Consider the following 19,108-nt stretch of genomic DNA (forward strand, 5'->3'; position numbering starts at 1 on the left):
TCAGGACCACCTCCTTTAGGACATCCACAAACACATATACGATGAGCTCTATTATTGGCCCCACGTCCACGCAGGGGACCATTCTTTCCATGCCGGATGCACCCCGCTCCTCACTCTTCACCTGTCTCGCCTGCCATGTCGCATTCAAGACGGCCGATATCCAGAGAGAGCACTATCGCTCAGACTGGCACCGATACAATCTGAAGCGCAAGATGGTTGAGCTGCCCCCTGTCACTGCGGAGATGTTTACGCAAAAGGCTGTCGCCCAGCAACAGAAGGCCGCGGATGATCAGGCAGCTGCCGCTGTCAGCAGCAACGAATGTAAGACCTGCCGCAAGTCGTACTCGTCCGAGAATGCGTATCAGAACCATTTGGCGTCGAAGAAACACAAGGAGATGGAAGCCAAGTTGAAGGCGAACCCTCGTCCTGCCAAATCCGTTGAGAAGCCAACGAAGAGCGATGTTGAGTCGATCACGTCAAAGATGACGGTAGACCTTTCTGTAACGGATGAGACGACACAGGAGGAGTTGGAAGAAATTATGGACAAGAAGATCGAGACCGCCATTCGTCTGGAGCCTACAGACTGTTTGTTCTGTACCGAGAAGACGGAGACGTTCGAGAGGTAAGCCGATAAATAGCTGTTGAGATGGTATGGGAAATCAGGGACGACATTGTTGTCAAGGAAGAAAGGATGTTGACCGAGTCATTTCTCTATCTCTCTTTTTATAGCAATGTCGAGCATATGACCAAGGCACACGGATTTTTCATTCCCGATATCGAATATCTGGTCGATCTCGAGGGATTGATTAAATACCTGGGTGAGAAGGTCTCTGTCGGAAACATTTGCTTGTACTGTAATGGCAAGGGGCGTCAGATCAAATCACTGGAAGCTGTCCGCAAGCACATGGTCGATAAGGGTCACTGCAAGATTCCATATGATTCCGAGTCGGAGATGATGGAGGTCGTCGACTTTTATGATTTCAGCTCATCATATCCTGAGGAGCAGCAACGCAGGATGTTGGAGGCTGCCGAGAAGGCCGATGCTGGAGAGATTGATTTGGACGAGGAAGAGTTGGACGAGGACTATGTGGGCACGGGTGCTCGCTTGGGAGAGGATGAGATGGAGTTGATCCTGCCGTCTGGAGCGCGGCTGGGGCACCGATCGTTGAACAAATATTACAGACAGAACGTCAAGCCAGAGGAGTCGCGCGATTCTGTATTGATCAACCGGTTGCTGACGCATTACACGGACCATATGGGGTACGATTTGGCACTGTCAAAGAGCAAGGCACGCTCGGAGCGTGGACAGGCATTGGTGGCCCGGAACGAGGGAGAGGCGCGATGGGCTCACAAGCAAACGTCGACGTTCAAGGATTTCCGAAGGATCGAGGAACACAAGGCTCGTGTGGGACAGAAACAGAACAAGTTGCAGAAGCATTACCGCGTACAGATCTTGGTTTAACAAGCAAAAGCAAATTAGAATTTTTTTTGTTTATGAAGCACATACACACGTACATTTGCACCAGCATTTTTATCTTTTTCAGCTCCATCTTCGCTCCTCCTTCAACCGTTCTTCTCTCCTTCATCCCTCTTTCGTCTCGTTTTCACTCTTTGTATCATTTAGGGCATTTCTTTATTGAGTACTATCATTAAACTATTTTTTATTGGAGGAATTGGCTTAGGAATGTGTGATGCATGACTTGTCCAAAAAGGAGCTGGTGTCTATTCGCGATAAACCCTAATTGTGCCTACAAGGCCAACGCGGAAACTTGGTCTTCCCGATACACGCCCTGTCTGCTGCGCTGTTGTGCTTTACACAAGGCAAAGGAAAGGAATCGACTTTTTTTTGTTGCTCATTACATTGCATCCACATTCCTCGAGTTTTTTTTTTGACATGAATAATGTTGCTGCTGCTGCTGCGTACTCTTCCAAGCGCCTTTTGGATGCTTGGTTCAAGGGTAAGGAAGGAAGCCGACCGTATGTTATATCGCGCATCCTGCAATTGGCTCTTACAGTACTGTTCATAAAAGGTTTTATCCCTGGGCAGCCTCTGTCCGTAGATCTCTTTGCTCTGTGGTATGGCGGATCAAAAGAGGTCGACGATCTGCTTCGGTAAAGTACACTGCGCTATGTCTTGAATAATTCCTCCGCAACTACATACCTTTCAATTGACAGCAATTGACAATACTTAGCACTGCCTTTCGTGTTGTAGCGAGCAGTTTGGAAAGGATGCTGAGCGAGCCCTAGTCGACCGCGAGTTCAGAGATCAGATGAGAACAACTGGTGATGGCACAGTAGCACTGACGGTTCTGCTGGATCAGATCCCTCGCAACATCTTTCGAGGAACGCCCCGTCCCTTTGTTGAATTTGATCCTCTAGCCAGACAGATCGTCAAGGAAGCGTTGGTGAAGAAGACTTGCGGCTACATGCATCCGATCTACAGACATGTGCTGTACATGGTACGCTCCTTTGCTTTGAATGCTGGTTGAAGCTCGCTTCTGGAAATGATTATGATACTAAACAACTCTTTTTTTTTTTTTTTTTTTGCCCTTGCGTAGCCATTGGAGCACTCTGAAGATCTTGAGGACCAGGCCGCGTGCGTGAGGGAGTTCAAGAAGGAGTATGAAGAAGTAGAGCCGCTCTACAAGGATGTATTCAAACAGTGTTTGGACTATGCAGTTGCACACGAGGCCGTCATCAAGAAGTTTGGTCGCTATCCGCACCGCAATGAGATTCTGGGACGCACATCTACTGAAGCAGAAAGGATCCACTTGGAGACTGGGGGGGATCGTTGGTAGACTATCAAACTTATCAAACTAAATGACAATTACCCTTTGTCCTAGCTGTTTTTCTTTGTTGGATTTGTTGGCAGTTGAAGGAAAATGGTTATTTTGATGCAATCCATTCCTATACTTCCCTTAGTTAGCCTCTCTCGCTTCAGAAGAGACAGAAGATGCGCCAAACTGATTGATTAGGGTCTATTATTTTTGTGTATGAATATAAACTTTGATTTCTAATATCGTAAAGCTGCAGCGAATTTGAAAAGCCAAGGGGAACCGATACAGCCCATGACGCTCCGAAAGGTGTCCGTAATATCTATCCTTTAGGCCTCCGAGTCCTCTCCAGTTCGCCAAAAGGAGTTCCATACGCAGCGGCCTCGAACGACGCGTACATGAGCTAAGCTATGTGCCAAGAAAAGGTGCTACGTGCGACAGCATGTATTAGGCAGCATAAGAGTAGGTCCGGGGGGGGGGGGGAAAGGGGTTTAAATAGCTTTTGCATCCACCATTGCAGAGATCGCTATAGTACCATCGCCAGTGCTGTCGACATTCTTTCGTTTCAATGCGGATATGCCATCAAACTCCGGGACTCGCACGCCGCCGTGACGATCGCTATCTCACGGGCCTCGGTTCTCATGCAGCCCAGCCACGCCTGTCTCGCGCCTTTTTCTCGAGTTAATCTCCGTTTTAGTGCCTCCAGCACCGCTCTCGCCACCATTCGGCAAGCGTTGGAGCATCTTCAAGCTCTCGACATCCAAGAACAGTGCCATGGGACTCCTGAGGTGAAGTGGGGATGGTAAGATGAAAATCAGTATGGAAAGGTCGTTTTAACGCTCTAATATTTTATATTTTGATGCACATTTTAAGGGAGGCCAGACGTCATGATAGGGCACAGTGCATATTCCATTATTCAAAGTCGATTCTCTTTTTCCATTTGCCATCCCCCACTCCTCCCCTTCTCCTCACCCGCTGTCTTATTCTCGAAAAAACAGCAGACAGACACTGCCTGTCAAGCACAATCCAATACCGAGGTACACATACACCCACCCACGCAGCAACAACACATCGCGCTCATATTTGTTGAGCCAGGCACCACCAATATGCGGCGAGCGTGGAAAAAATAACACGCGTTCACCAAGGAAAAAAACTCTCCAAGAGCAAATCAACCCAGTAACCACTCGAATACCCTTTTCTCAACTGGAACCTATTCCTTAGTAACGAAAACAAGCAACTTCAGTAAATACCAGCAAACCGCTTTCCACAGGATACCTTTCTTCATTACAAGTCAACATGGTATGGCAAATCCCTTTGTTTTTTTAGCTGGAGAAGATGCGTGGCGTCACGGTTGGGAATGGTGTTCCCCTGACCTGACCTTGCATCTGACCTTTTCTGCTGACCTGACCCCTCCCCAACCTGACCTGACCTGCCCTTTGAACCTAACTCGAATTTCGTGGCCTTTTAGGCTGGAGCTCTGAGCAACGCGAAAAAGAACCTCATCAAGATCTCGGACCACGAGAATGAGCAGGACTTTGGATATGTCTATGGTGTCTCTGGTCCAGGTACGGGATACGAAACTGCCGATCAAGTGCATTGACCGAGCGAAACTCGTATGAGACGGCAGAATGTTTGCAGAGCACCTATCTTCCTTTACCAATGCGTATTTTTTTTGCTGAATATGATAGTCGTCATCGCCGATAACATGAACGGAGCCGCCATGTACGAGCTCGTAAGTGCTTCGTAAAGCAAGTTTAGAGAAGAAGCGTCGCCAATGGCTTGAATAGTGAGCAGCGCAGACATACTCACCACTATCTTATCATTTGCTTGTTTTTTCTCCTCACCAGGTTCGCGTCGGTCACGACGAATTGGTTGGAGAGGTCATTCGTATCGAGGGGCACAAGGCTACCATCCAGGTCTACGAGGAAACCTGTACGTGACACGCCTAAGACATTGAATACTGGTTGATCTATTGCAGGATACGAAGATACACTATGCCAACGTTAGCCCTCTTTCTCAACCTATCGTTTTTGATGCTGTTCTATAGCTGGTTTGACCGTTGGTGATCCCGTTCTTCGTACTGGCAAGCCCCTGTCTGTCGAGTTGGGACCCGGTCTCATGGGAAACATTTACGATGGTATTCAGCGTCCCTTGAAGGTAAGTGGCTCTATGCCAATGCAATGTCTCATGGACGCGTTCGGAAGCCAGAAAAAAAAAACAAATCGCCTCACACCGATGGATAATGACTTTTGACAACCTCAATTTGGCACGATATTAGGCCATTAGCGATCAATCGGAGAGTATTTACATTCCTCGCGGTATCTCGACCGTAGCCTTGGACAGGAAGGTCTCCTGGGACTTTGTTCCTCAGAACTTCAAGGTACAGACTTAAAACTAATGCGGTATATTTACGGGACTACCATCACGAATATGTGATCTCTAATGTAGTATTCTGGGGCTGCTATTCAATTGTGCTATTACAGGTCGGCGACCACATTACTGGAGGCGATGCTTATGGTGCTGTCTACGAGAACAGCTTGGTGACAAACCACTTGATCACCCTTCCTCCTCGCGCTCGCGGAACGATCACTTACATTGCCGAGAAGGGCTCGTACACCTTGGAGGATAAGGTTCTGGAGATCGAATTCAATGGCGAGAAGCAGGAGTTCACAATGATGCACATGTGGCCAGTTCGTTCGCCTCGTCCCGTCGCCGAGAAGTTGGTCGCTGACTACCCACTTCTGACTGGTCAGCGTGTCTTGGACGCTCTCTTCCCGTATGCCAACGCTTTGAGTTCTCGTGTGATTGAGTATGGTTTCCGAGAAAGAATACAATACTAAACAACGATCGCCTTGTTCTTACTCCTTCACTCTAGTTGTGTTCAAGGCGGTACGACCGCCATTCCCGGGGCTTTCGGATGCGGCAAGACTGTGATCTCCCAGTCCTTGTCCAAGTACTCAAACTCGGACATTATTATCTATGTCGGATGCGGAGAGCGTGGAAATGAAATGGCTGAGGTCTTGATGGATTTCCCTCAACTGTCAATCCAGGTCGGCGACCGTCAAGAGTCGATCATGAAGAGAACCACGCTTGTGGCTAACACCTCCAACATGCCTGTCGCTGCTCGCGAGGCCTCGATCTACACTGGTATCACATTGTCTGAATACTTCCGTGACCAGGGCAAGAACGTTGCCATGATGGCCGATTCTACCTCTCGTTGGGCTGAGGCGCTTCGTGAGATTTCCGGTCGTCTCGCGGAGATGCCCGCTGATAGCGGTTATCCCGCCTACTTGGGAGCTCGTCTAGCCTCATTTTACGAGCGTGCTGGAAAGGTTGTCTGCTTGGGTAACCCTAGACGTGAGGGATCTGTCTCGGTCGTCGGAGCTGTTTCGCCCCCAGGTGGAGATTTCGCCGACCCTGTCACACAATCGACTCTGGGTATTGTGCAGGTCTTCTGGGGTCTGGATAAGAAGTTGGCGCAGCGCAAGCATTTCCCCTCGATCAACTGGTCTTTGTCGTACTCCAAGTACACGAACGTGTTGGCACAGTTTTACGAAAAGGAGGATCCGGAATTTATTACCCTCCGTAACAAGACGCGCGAGATCTTGCAAGAGGAGCAGGATTTGTCAGAGATTGTGCAGTTGGTCGGAAAGTCTGCGTTGGCAGAGAAGGATAAGATTGTGCTGGAGGTTGCCAAGTTGCTGAACGACGATTTCCTGCAGCAGAACGGATACTCCAACTATGACCGCTACTGTCCCTTCTACAAGACTGTGTGGATGTTGCGCAACATGCTGTTCTTCTATGATCAGGCTGTGCACACTGTCGAATCATCGCAGAACGTGACCTGGGCGAAGATTAGGGATTCACTCGGAGACTTGCTCTATAAGCTGAGCTCCATGAAGTTTGAAGATCCCGACGATGGAGAGCAGATTTTGCGCGAGAAGTACTCGAACATCTACAAAGAGATCGAGGACAGGTTCAGGTATGCTTTGCATTTTGTTTTAAACTGCTTGTACATGTTTTTTTTTTATTGGAGCCCCGGATTGCTAACAAGCTGGTTACCTTTGTGGATCATAGGGCATTCATGGACTCGAACTAGACGGATGATATTGGAGACGAATGGTGGAGGGCTGCTTTTTTGTCAGAGGATCTTTATACAGGGCAGACGTTAGCATGAGTTCTCCAAGCTGGGCGTTATTTTCACAATGAATAAAAAAAAAGGGCGCGGTGTTGTAATTATATTGTGTTATAATAGAAGGCGCCAATGTTTTATTGTAGTTGGTTTTGCTACGATATTCGGCACACGTCGACCTATGGTCAAGCTATTGGCTTTTGAGATCGAGCCGAAACAAAGAACTCTTGTGGGATAGCAATCGGGAGCGAGACGTACTGCGAAATGAGCTGTCGGGCGATCGAGATGCCCCTCTACAGTAATAGAAATGAGAGGGGAAGAAGAGAGATATACAACGGGATGAGCGTCAAACAACCAAAGATGATAGGCAAAAAACGCCAGGGTTACTCATACCTCCAATGCACCAATGTCGCCACCCTTCACTTGGTCGTTCAGAAAGTTGAGCGTCAGTCGTGTCGAGGACTTGAACGACTCCAGATATGATTTCTGTGGATCTCCAGCGCCCTGCTTCTCGTTCAGCTCCTGACCCTGGAGGTATAGCAGCGGAATCAATAATGGGTCGATGTCAAACACGTCATCGAGATCTTCTTCCTTATGCTGTCTCTTGCCCTCCTCTGCATTAACAGCATCAGCACGGCCCAAGATCTTGGCAACTTTTTGGACAGCGTATGCAATGATAAGGCAGATGGTCTGCAGCACCTGGAGCGCACCATCTGATTGTGTATCTGTCGTTGGGGCTTCCGATGAACTCAACGAGTTAGTCGGGAAGGACGACAGTTGTGAGGTAACAGACGTCCGCAACAGCGTGTACTCATGTGCCAGCTGGTTGAATCTTGCAGCGCATTGGTGCAGCGCAATCTCGTCTCCAGGCAGGGCCGAAAATGCTGTGTCATGAAGATGGTGGGTTGAGAGGGTCGTGGACAAAAGTTGGAGTGTGGCCACGGTCGATTGGCAGACCTGAAGATAACTGCAACGCAGGCTGCAGAGCTGCAGGTGGAAGGTCCTGTCAACTTGATGTGCTTCAAGTTCCTATAAGTAGTTCAATATATGATGAGAAGGTCAGACAAGCCCTCTCCTCAATAGCATGAACAGAGTGATCATACGAGAAAGAGTGCTTCTTGCCTCGAGGTAGCCCGCAACCTTGATGTACATCTGTTGCTGTGAATACAAGTCCAAGCGTCCGTTGGGGTCGCCTTCTTGCTGCACTGCTGTAGATGATTTTGACGTGGACGTTGATAGAGTTGCTGCAGCAGTAGCGTTCTGCAACGAACTCTCGATAAGCGCCACGGTCTGCACGACCATCAGCCATAGTACAGCGGACACACTCGTCACCAACTTTTCCTGATTCCTAAGTGCCAGTGAGGCTAGTGACGACCAACCCGTCTGCAACGAGTACCGGGCTATCTGATAGAGTTCCCAGTGGTTCCTCGTATAATGCTCCATCATATCTATTCGCCCGAACTGCTCAAGCAGTTGCGAGATGCGGGTTTCGAAGGCTTCGAGCGCAGAGGTGGGAAGGGATATTCTTTTGAGTGTAAATGACTCAAGTAGTGCTCTGTAGACTAAGATCTGATAGCAGAGATAGCAGGCAGAAATGTCGGACGGTTAGTACAATGAGAAAATGCTAAGAGATCGAGCATAAGCAAAGCTATGACCTACAAAGGTCCGTGTGTCTGGAGAATCCACATTGGATTCCAAGTAAACCATGATCGTTTCATGCAGAGAGTGTACTCTCCTTGGCTGCTGCTGTGCGATGCGAAACAGAGCCTTTGCCAATAACGCCGATATGTCTATTAAGCATTGATCATGAGTATTATCAGTAATGGAGACTTGAGTTCGGAAACCCCCCAGAACTAAGAAACGAATAAAGAGGCACATACCCTTATAGGCGCCGATCCATTCCATGAGATTCGCAAGCAAGGTATCGACCCCTGAGTCCTCCTCCAATGTAAGGGTGACTAAGGACCAGAGTACCGTCCTTGATTGAGCCATGTTCTCCGCCGTTGACAAATAGTCGCCTGCCGCGGATTTTGACGAGCTTTGTGACCATATCCGGACCAAGAACTGTTCCATTGACCGCGTATCGACTTTGATTGCCTCCCGGAAAGTTTCGTCCGCGCCAGTGAACGAGCCCATTCCTTCGAACCGTTGATAAGAGGGCAAGATGATTGATAAGAGCCCATAACACTCCAACACCACGAGCCTCGATACTGAAGCCAGAGTCGAAGGAGATGATAGGGACAGGGATGACCGCTCAAGGATTCGTAGGCATGTTCCGATGTAACCCTTCATGCTCTCAGTCCCAGAATCCATCAAACAGATCGAAGTCATGACATTCGTCAAGCAAAAGATCTTGCGCAGCGTCGCCATCGCCCTTAGTGTTGTGCGTTCATCGTTCGATTCTAGTGCGATATCAAAGATCACCTATAAAACGAGATCGCAAAAGTGGTCATCGCAGATCAGTAAGGCGAAAGGAGGACAGTGCGATGCTGCAGCGTTATGCGGCATTACATCCTTGAGACGGTAAAAAATATCGAACTAGAATTACCCTGATCTGCTCTGGACTGAACTCGATATTCTTTTGAGCGAGTGACCCAACGCACATTAGCGTTACGCGGCGGATTCCTGGCTGTGAATGCGAGAGTTCCTGCGTCCGCTGCAACAGCAAATCAATTTGTTGATTAACATCCACCAATGAATGAGACGCCAGTCGAGTCAGCGTCCTTAGAATTGCAACCGTGTATTCGCCATCCTGGTTCAGGTTCAAAATATCTAGACACGTTTTTCTGGCCTGAAATCGAAAAGCTGTTAGACCCTGCACAGATCCTTCGTCGTCTCTGTGTTTCTGCCGACTGTGCGAAAATGATAGAACATACCAATCGTGCCAGAGTGATATCCTCAAACATATGTCCAAAGATCCGGATAAGTCGTCTTTTGAGCGGCAGCGGGGTTTTTATGTCCCGGACCATGAATGCCAGCTTTCCCGAGATGATGGCACAGAAACGCTGCGATTGGGCACAGAGCATATCGGCGGCATAGATCGCCGCACTGACCTCCATTGCCTCTGAAGAATCGAGCGAGTGGATGATACTGTAAAGAAAACGCATAAGGATTACCGGTGTCAGTTATCAGTACACACATTTATAGACCATTGGTTTGATATTGAAGTAAAGCAGTTGATCTGTACTTGTGATAGACGTCGATTCGGTCTGAAGCAATAGTTGACATGCATCCGAGAGTCCTGGAATAATGCCATGGTCGTAGAAATTTCATTACGGTGAGTAGGCACGTGTATACTGCTTTTGCAATTTCATCCGCATTGATGTATGAGATGCAGGACGTCCTTACCGAAGAGTGATGGCGCGTGCTAAAGGGTCGTTAGACTGCAGCATGGGAGAAATGCGTTTGATGGTCTCTTCGACATTGACGACCATCTTCAGATGTCGCTGACTCTTCTTGAACACTTGAAGGATGGCATGTCGTTGGATATTGTTGCTGTTAAACGAAAAAAAAAAAAAACGATAACAACAATAGCAACACGATGAAAGACATGAGAAACCGTTGAGCTGCAGAAATAGATCCGTATGCATCTAGTGGATCTGCTTGCACAAAGTCCTTTGCCGTACCTGTTCCTGAACCAATCTGCAAGCTTCAATATTCCCGCGTTGATAATGACAGCATAAGGAAACTCGTCAAACAGGTGCGGAAATGATGCTACCGCGTGTAGTTGCTCTGCAGAGCGTTGTGTCCTGTACTCTGTTTCAAGCTCAACCAGTCGCTTGGTTGCCTCGTCCGAAATATTGCTTCTTAGTGGTGCCATTACAATGTCCTCCTGTGCTATTAAGATTCCCGTTCAAACTCCTGGGGTTTACTCCTTGCAATTATTGTTCCTGAGTGATACCTTCTGTCACCCTTGTCTGACTTCAAGAGGTAGATTCCTAGTCTTTGTGATGATCATGAATCAAAACGATGCCATCTCACGAAGCAATGCCGCGCGCTTTATGCCCGGGTGTCACGTGCGTAGCACAGCCTGTTTCGAGGCGCGTCCGCGACTTAAGAAAATTTCCTGTTATAGATAGTAACTTAGAGGCGTAATATAAGCTGAACACTTTTATCGAAGCCAAGCAACGCGTTAATATGTTGCGTTGCGTTAGGACAACGATGCGAAACCTTTCTCAACATTCTGAAATGCTTTTTCGAAAGCATATCAATCGGGAAAGATCACGCTATTAGTTTTCTTGCGATAGACGTGATGTCGCCGAATAAAACTTCCTGTTCACGGCTCTTTATTATAAAGTCTGGGCGATCTGTAACGTGGTTGACAAAAGTGGTCGTATTATTTTAAATGGATTTAGTACGGCTTTTTTTACATTACTTGATACCTGTACTATCTCGATATCCAAAACATAAAAGCATAAACCTCACTATGCGAACAAGGAGACACGCCCAATGGACTTTAAAAAAAACACAACTAATGAACTGGTTCATGTATCAAACGTTCACTTACATTGTCGAGAAAAAGACCCATTTGGGTCAAATAAAGCCCGTGCCATGGGAAATGTTCTCGAGAAGCAGGTATTCTCATGGTGTCTGAGAAAAATCCACAACATGAACCAGTTCATTAGTTGTGTTTTTTTTAAAGTCCATTGGGCGTGTCTCCTTGTTCGCATAGTGAGGTTTATGCTTTTATGTTTTGGATATCGAGATAGTACAGGTATCAAGTAATGTAAAAAAAGCCGTACTAAATCCATTTAAAATAATACGACCACTTTTGTCAACCACGTTAGGATCATGAAGTGAACGGATCGGAGATGCGCCGAGTCCAGTGTACTTTATTACTATATAAATCTGTCACCTCTGAAACCTAATCTCGAGTTGATTAATAAATATCGTATAGATGTGTGTTTGGAGACACATCTTGTAAGAGTTTTTGTGGAAGAGCTTGACAAGGCGAGTCTAGGAACAAGAGGATACTGTAGACAAGGAACTTTATGACAGGGACTGGAACTAGATAAGCCTGACTAACTAGCTAGACTAGACGCGTCCTTTTATAGTTGTCTACAGTCAAGTTTGGAGGTGGCAACGTGAAGGTGTGGTCCTGCTTCTCATGGAACGGACCTGGATATATTACGATGGTCGATGATACTATGGACTCACAACTATATATCAAACTGCTCCAGGAGGATTTACAAATGTCGCTGGAGGAATGGAGCATGGCAAAAAACGATTTCGTCTTTCAGCACGATAACGATCCGAAGCACATGGCGAAGGTTGTCCGGAAGTATTTGGAGTCGGTGCATCTGACTGAGGAGGGGCACGCTTTCGGAATGGCCGGTGCAGTCTCCTGACCTCAACCCCACTGAACACATGTGGTCAGAGTTGGAGAGGCGGCTTGCAAAGTATCCAGAACGACCGCAGAGCTGTCATGAACTATGGCAGCGAATCTCGGTTGAGTGGTACAAGATCCCGGTGGAGTTCTGCCGTAAGCTCATCACGAGTATGCATAAGAGGTTCCAGGCTGTCTATACTGCAAAAGGCTGGAATACCTCGTACTGATCTGGATGGTAGCTAGCGAAAAAAATAAAGAGCATTCGATTTCAAAGTGGCACCTCCAAAACTGAGCCAAAGACCTGGTTGGAAAAAATATTCATTAATTCAACAATGGAGCAAGATGAAGGCGCCATACGCAATGCAAACGTAAAGGAAGAGGACAGCTTTATTTGTGACAAGTATTAGCAATGTCTACATAAACGGTTCCTAGGATACCAAAAAAAAACGTTAGCTGATAGGGGACATTGGCTCAGTTTTGCATGTTAGTGTATAATGCCTAACTCGGTTCGGCTGAGACTTTAGTTTGCACGGTACTTGATCAAATGTTCCATTGAGACCTTTACTTTCTCACGATTGCCGAGGGCGCCTCTGGTCTCTCACACTCCCCAATTCGTCTTACTAGCAGTCATCTCGTTAGCATTGCTCGCTTCCAATGGCGCCGCATCTGCAGACATATTGATATTCAGCATAGAACTCAATCTCGACCTCGCCTCCCTCCGTAGGATTCATGCCTGGAGCATTTAGTGATATGCCAGCTCTATGATACAGATCGAGTTGGTATCTCCAGCAACAGCGCCAGCGCATCCATTCTGTTCGAGGAACGTGCGTGGAATCTCCATTGTCCTGGCCGCTCTGTTACACAAAGCACGCATGCATGGCACACGCGTGTTAGTCTGAGCTGGACTTGACCATTCTTTCGACAAGACTGATCTTGAATTTTTTTCAGAGACGCACGCACTGCAACATTGCCCATGTAGTCCGCGACAGCAAGGAAAAAAAAATACCTGCCGATCAAAAGCAGTCTGGCATCGACTCGAAGAACAGCGGGCTCGGCCAATGAGCTTGGCGGCTTGCCTCCCCTTGAAAGAATACAGCCCATTCAAGAGACTTATCCTCATCAAATCGATTGCCGCGCACTCTGTTTGTATCGCGACGTCCATTTCTGCACCCGTTTTTATGCACATACGAGACGTGCCCAAACAATCCATGGCCCTGAATGCATTTGTGAATCGAAAAGTTGAGCTTCATCCCATGCACGGCCAGTAACCCTCGGAACTCGTTCTTGCTGCCGAACGCGAGAGCGAGCAGGGCTAATGCAGTGGATCGATGGTGTTATCGATATCGGAGCTCGTTCATGCTTACGAGTCAAGCTTATCATTGCCATGTGTAGCTGCGGGAGGAAGAGCGTGATTACACAAACAGTGGCACACACTGGACGACATCGATGCCTCATTTAGTTTCTTTATTGGGGTCCATAGATATTTATCCCGGCCCACACAGCCTAACTCCAACGCAATTGTCCGATGGTATCGATTACGATGATTTCTTTCTCAAGAGAGTAATATATTTCAAAGGGCGGATACTGCTGGAAGGATCGCAAGGCACATGTGTAACATGGACATGGATATTCAGCAAAAGACATCGATATCCTATGTTCAGCTTCTTGAATCGTCTCTATCTTTCTCTTTCTCTTACGATGTCGACTAAAATGGAGACGAGATAACAGCATTAGAGCTGGCAAAGCTTAGGTTGATGTCAAAGGGATAAAGCGGGCTACAAAAAAGGTCGGCCTCGAGCTAACTTGGAATAGGTTCGTTCAATTCATTCTGGCTCAAGATGCTATAGATTTTTGCTTAGAGCCGACCTTTTTTGCAGTGGACTCAAACAGTTTTGCACATGTGCAGGCGTACAGCACTGAGTACCGGATTTTTGGTCCAAGCACTCACTTCCTTGCACCACAGGCGTTGCGGTACGCCTTCTGCACGATCAGCTATAGCTCATCCCTCCCTACACATATATGCAGTCTACTGCACATACATCTTTTAAAATGACGTGTTTGTTCTCCAATGAGCCACTCATGAAAAATACCATGTGGGACAAGAATCCACGCATGCTCAACTTTAACGCGCGTCTATGTACCAAAGCTTATTTCCAGAACAGTTGGCTGTGCGAAGTTCTACTTTCGGAACGAGTACAGATCGGAGGAAGGGTGCAGCCAAAGTTTTATTACTTCCGGCAGTCAATCAGAAAAGAAGTTTTCCGAGATGAATCATCTGCTCAGCACTCCAAGGCCAGTGGCGAACGAGAGATATGAAATTGAACATGGACCAGGTGTCGTTTCCAATTTTAACGTGATCTGGATAAACGCATCTGATAAGGCGGTCGATAATGCATCCTATTTGCTTTCTCTCTCATGAACGCTAGACTTGTCAGGAACCAAGAAACTTGATGGATGGGGGTCCTGCTGCCTAAAGCGTTCGCCAAGGCTAGTCGCGACAGGAACCTAGAGGTTTTCTTGATACCCGGTAATTGACAGCACGAGGATGTGACGCAGGCCAAACTTGTTTGTTCAACAAACGAGGAGCCTCTGTCTTGCGCCATGCACATGGGTGCACCAATACAGCGTGTAATTTCAGGAAATGCACTATGGTGGCATGTGTGGCCTGTTCCCTATGGCAGTCTTTGTTTAACGCTAGGCGACCTTGGCAGACGGGGCGGGAAAGTTCATTGATTCCCACAAGGGAAACAGGGACCAGGACAAGACATGGTCTTATTTGTCGTGTCCCCTCTGCCCCCTCCCCCTCCCCCTCCCCCGAGGCAACAATTTGTAAGCTATAGTCGAGGTCCTTGGAACGGAAAGATGCCTCACTTCACTCGAAATGGAAAGCAGCCCTTTGTTGCTTCCCGTAGACCACCGGGAGACATAGGGACATTGGGAGTACGGCGACAGAGCCAAACCTGTTTTTTTTGGGCCCTTCCTTTGGTCCCGCAGTAAGAAGGTAAAATTTTAATAGTTTAAGAAATTCGGTTTTCTGCAGACATATCGTGCGATTTCTGTGCTTGAGTTTGAATCGAGTGAGGATTAAAGTGTAGAGGAGCGCTGTTCATTGGTATTTCTTAACCCCATATTGAGCGATGGTTGAGATCAAGGATAATTGCGAGGAGGCCATGATCAGTGGACGGGTGATTCTGAATCTCGCCAAGGATATCGAGCAAAGCAAGGATATCGAGCAACGAGGTTCAGCCGGTCCTGGATAGATTCCAGCAGCGCTATCTGAGTGCATCTGTCCTGCATTCCGTCTCGTTCTTCCGATGCACTCGTCTTTTTCTACTCTGTACATTTGTTTCTTCTAAGGTGAATAAAGCTCATCAGATATCACAGCGAACAAGAGTTGATAGCTGTTATTAGATATGCAGCTCTTGAACAATGCTTCTATGGTCTTGTATACATTGCTGTTATCCTAGTTTCTGGCCTAGATAAATAAAGAGTTCAGTTACTTTTGTAAGCGCGAGCGGGGAAAGGGAGAGTCATCAGAGATGAATTACGGAGGGTGAGATGATAGTGACAATGACAATGAAGATGGGAAAGGTAGAAGAGGGTGAGGGAAGAAGAAATAAATTGCATTTAAGGAGCGGGAAGGAAGGTGCCTTCAGCAATGAGGTTGACCTCGCCAAGGTCAAAGATCTCAAATTCCTCGGGGTAGTTGCCCTTAGTGAGCTTCTTCTGAGAGGCAACGATGATACGGTAGGGGCGGATCTCATCGGGAATAGTAGGAAGTTGGATAGGGGCCAAGGTCGCGTTCTCGGCAGGGAGGACCAGTCCGTCCCAAGTGTACCGGGTGTAGATCAACTGTCCGGTGGTACTATCGACGTTCTTCATTCTGCCGGTGGCGCCAAAGGCAGCGCCGCCATCATTGGAGGTCAAAAATCCGACAAAATTGTCCCCATCATAGATGCGAATGGTGGCATCGGGAGAGTGCGAACCAAAGCGGGTCAATACAACGAGCTTGTCGTTCTTTAAGTTGAAGGTGTAGTCCCTATTGGCATCGACCAACTCGCCGCTCTGGTCGATCATCTTCAACATAGGGAAGCCGAGACTGGTATCCTGCATTGGCACGTCGCGGATATCGCCTTTGATACCAGTATAGGGAATATGAACAGCAACACCACCCTCGGAGTGAGGAGTAGCAACGACGAAACCAGAGTACAAGGGCCATTCAGCAGCATTACCGTTCTTGGGCTCGGTGAACTTCAAGGTGATCTTGGCAGTCTCGCCAGGGTTGATCGTAATGGTGCTTGGGTCGAACTTGACGTTAGCATAGTCGTCCTCAATAATCGGGGTACCGAGTGGGAAGGAGTTGCCGACGTTGTACGAGTTCAAGGCATCAGCGGGGACGTGCGTGAGAGTATAGGTTTCAGCGTTCTTGCCGGTATTCTTGATCAGAACCTTAGCCCGCCTCCGGAAGTTGACAGTATCGAGGAGATCAATGTGGTCGGGACAGAACTCGGCCGAGGCCAGGACAGCGTTGAGAACGTTGATCAAACCAGCACCTTGCTTGGCAGCTGAGGTAAAGGTCTCGGACTTGTAGTTATTGGAGATCGTGGCTGTGTTCTTGAAGGCCTTGCGAATCCTATCACCATGGGACTTGACCTTCCTAGCCTGCATGTACAAAGCATGAGCACCAGCAACGTAGGATGAGGCCATGGACGTGCCAGAGAGAACAGCATAACCACCCTGAGCAAGAAGGTAGGTCGAGAGGATGTTGCCACCAGGAGCAGCAACATCGGGCTTGGAGCGGAGATCACCATCCAATCCAAAGGAAGAGAATTCCGAGGGTGATCCCCAGTTGGCAATGGGGATGGGTTGCTTGTTATTGGGCCAGGTCACAACGGATTCGGGGTTGGTCATCCAGGTAGCGAGCATCTGGACACCAGCATCAAACTCGATCGACACTATGGGCAGGCTGCGGACATGTCTCGTTGTGATGAGACCAGCGCCGCTGGACTGGATGATCATACCAGCAGCACCGTTGGCAACAGCTAGAGCAGCACGTTTATCAGGCTTGCACCGGGTGATATCGCTAAGAACCAAGACGGTCTTGCCCCTGACATCGACACCTTTGTAGAGGGACTTGTCGCATCCATCGCTCAATTTACCGTTGGAGAGCAAGGGAACGATGGTGGCAGAGGCGGGAAGGTTAGCGGGATTGATATAGCTATCAGAGGAGTCGTAGGGGAAGTCCTTGCCGCCATAGGTGAGGTAGTAGAACCAGTTTCCTTGACTGTCGAACGACCCGACCGAGGTAGCGTGGTCACCAAGACCAGTGCCAGAAACCATCCAGACACCATCATAACCATCGTTACCAGCAGGGCCGACCAAAGCTTTGCCACGGATCAGAAACTTCTCAGCAAGTACAGATATAGGGTTGGTCTTGTAGGAGGAGCCGCCGGCGATAGACATGTTGATGACCTAAATGTTCAAGAATACCGTATTGACCAAAGTAGATGAGTGGCCATTCTTCATTTCCTCATCCCACATGTCTGTGTGATTGTAATCAATAGCTCGATCACATACATCCATGCCGTCGTTGAAGGCCAACTCCATGGCGGCAAGAATAATATCATCACCAGCTTGGCCCTCGCATCCAAAGATACGGTAGGCACCGAGAGTAACCTCGGGGGCGACACCGACAAAAGGCAGTGGGGGTTTAGGCGAGGCTGCGATGTTCAGAGCATTTCCACCAATGATGCCGGCGACGTGAGAACCGTGTCCAAAGCAGTCCATGGGATCACCGTCGGGGTTGGGAGTGTTGGATCCAGTGTAGTCATCACCGACAAAGTCCCAACCATACTTGACACGGCATTTCTTGTCATTAAGACCGAAGCATCCAGCATCAGCACCGGCAGCAGCGAAGGCAGGATGCTTGTAGTCGATACCTGTATCGATGACACCGATCTTGACACCCTTTCCTGTCAAATTGTACTGGCTGTGCAAGACATCGACACCGGTCATGTGGTGATTCGAGGTCGAGGTATCATCGGGGTTCATGCTGGGGTTCCCAACACTGGGCATGTCGTAGAGCGAGATGTGCCAGACATTCTTGACTCCAGGGATCATGGAGAGAGCGCGGCCATCATGCTGGGAATCGACAGTGATGGCGGCTCCGTTGAAGATGTTGTACTCGTTGCGGACCTTGTAGTTGACATTGTGGGACTTGAGGGCGTCATGAGCATCCGAGTGCTTGACACCATCGTTGTATTCGATAATGAAGCCGTTGTTGATGATGTTGGACTTGCCATGCTTGAGGGAGTGGAACTTGCCAGCCGAGACGAGGGTGGCCGCAGCAAGGACGGAGAGGATGATTGTGATCTTCATAGTGAGGGGTAAGGACCAGTGTCTGTAGAAGACTGTGAGGGGTAATTAGCAAGATGGGAGAGGGGAGGGGAGGAGAAGGGAGGAGAGGGAGGAGTTCAGAAGGACGGCGCGGTAAGGAAAGGGCTATGGTACGATGTAGGGTGATGAGGTCGAAGATGGCCAAAGAAGAAGTTAGTTTCCAGGGGATGGCAGCTGGTATTTATACCATCCTGTCTATCGTCCGCTCCAGCTGGTTTCTGTGTGGGTGGGATATTATTAATGACAAGAATGGCTGATGTTTCTCCGCGGATACACTTGCCTCATTGGCCTCGGGGACGATAGATACTTGTTTGTCAGCTCAGCTGTATTTAACCTCCTCTGCCGTCTGTTTTTAGGTTCTGTCCATGTTTTCCTTCTAACGTAGGACGTGTCGAGGGCCTAGGTTTCCTAAATTTGGTCCGCGTCTTAAATGAAGATGAGAAAAAAAACCCCGGTTCTCGACCTGCCAAACCAGTG

General features: G+C 48.2%; 4 protein-coding genes across 4 annotated transcripts; 3 read left to right on the forward strand and 1 right to left on the reverse strand.

Annotated features, from left to right (window-relative positions):
- Positions 1 to 89: 89 nt before the first annotated feature.
- Positions 90 to 1,462, forward strand: BC939DRAFT_394374 (C2H2 type zinc-finger-domain-containing protein; the record flags this gene model as incomplete). The annotated part of the gene is made up of 2 exons (XM_051552148.1): positions 90 to 622; positions 730 to 1,462. The coding sequence occupies 2 exons, from the start codon at positions 90 to 92 to the stop codon at positions 1,460 to 1,462; spliced, it is 1,266 nt and encodes a 421-aa protein (XP_051414829.1).
- A 627-nt stretch (positions 1,463 to 2,089) lies between these two features.
- BC939DRAFT_443950 (uncharacterized protein) lies at positions 2,090 to 2,977 on the forward strand. Its single transcript, XM_051554603.1, has 2 exons — positions 2,090 to 2,459; positions 2,559 to 2,977. The coding sequence occupies exons 1-2, from the start codon at positions 2,271 to 2,273 to the stop codon at positions 2,796 to 2,798; spliced, it is 429 nt and encodes a 142-aa protein (XP_051414830.1). The 5' UTR covers positions 2,090 to 2,270; the 3' UTR covers positions 2,799 to 2,977.
- Positions 2,978 to 3,680: 703 nt separating this feature from the next.
- BC939DRAFT_443953 (V-type proton ATPase catalytic subunit A) lies at positions 3,681 to 7,013 on the forward strand. The gene is made up of 10 exons (XM_051554604.1): positions 3,681 to 3,811; positions 3,996 to 4,073; positions 4,243 to 4,339; positions 4,463 to 4,506; positions 4,622 to 4,706; positions 4,822 to 4,931; positions 5,053 to 5,154; positions 5,258 to 5,550; positions 5,650 to 6,756; positions 6,852 to 7,013. The coding sequence occupies exons 2-10, from the start codon at positions 4,071 to 4,073 to the stop codon at positions 6,871 to 6,873; spliced, it is 1,863 nt and encodes a 620-aa protein (XP_051414831.1). The 5' UTR covers positions 3,681 to 3,811; positions 3,996 to 4,070; the 3' UTR covers positions 6,874 to 7,013.
- Positions 7,013 to 10,863, reverse strand: BC939DRAFT_490993 (uncharacterized protein). The gene is made up of 10 exons (XM_051559474.1): positions 10,533 to 10,863; positions 10,255 to 10,401; positions 10,094 to 10,147; positions 9,783 to 9,996; positions 9,455 to 9,697; positions 8,787 to 9,330; positions 8,566 to 8,696; positions 8,029 to 8,475; positions 7,300 to 7,935; positions 7,013 to 7,199 (listed from the first exon to the last, which is right to left on the reverse strand). Exons 1-10 carry the CDS (start codon positions 10,724 to 10,726, stop codon positions 7,092 to 7,094), a joined length of 2,718 nt encoding a protein of 905 aa, XP_051414832.1. The 5' UTR covers positions 10,727 to 10,863; the 3' UTR covers positions 7,013 to 7,091.
- Positions 10,864 to 19,108: the final 8,245 nt, after the last annotated feature.

This window comes from Gamsiella multidivaricata (assembly GCF_025024155.1).
Source record: "Gamsiella multidivaricata strain RSA 2152 chromosome Unknown BC939scaffold_15, whole genome shotgun sequence".
Taxonomy (NCBI): domain Eukaryota; kingdom Fungi; phylum Mortierellomycota; class Mortierellomycetes; order Mortierellales; family Mortierellaceae; genus Gamsiella; species Gamsiella multidivaricata.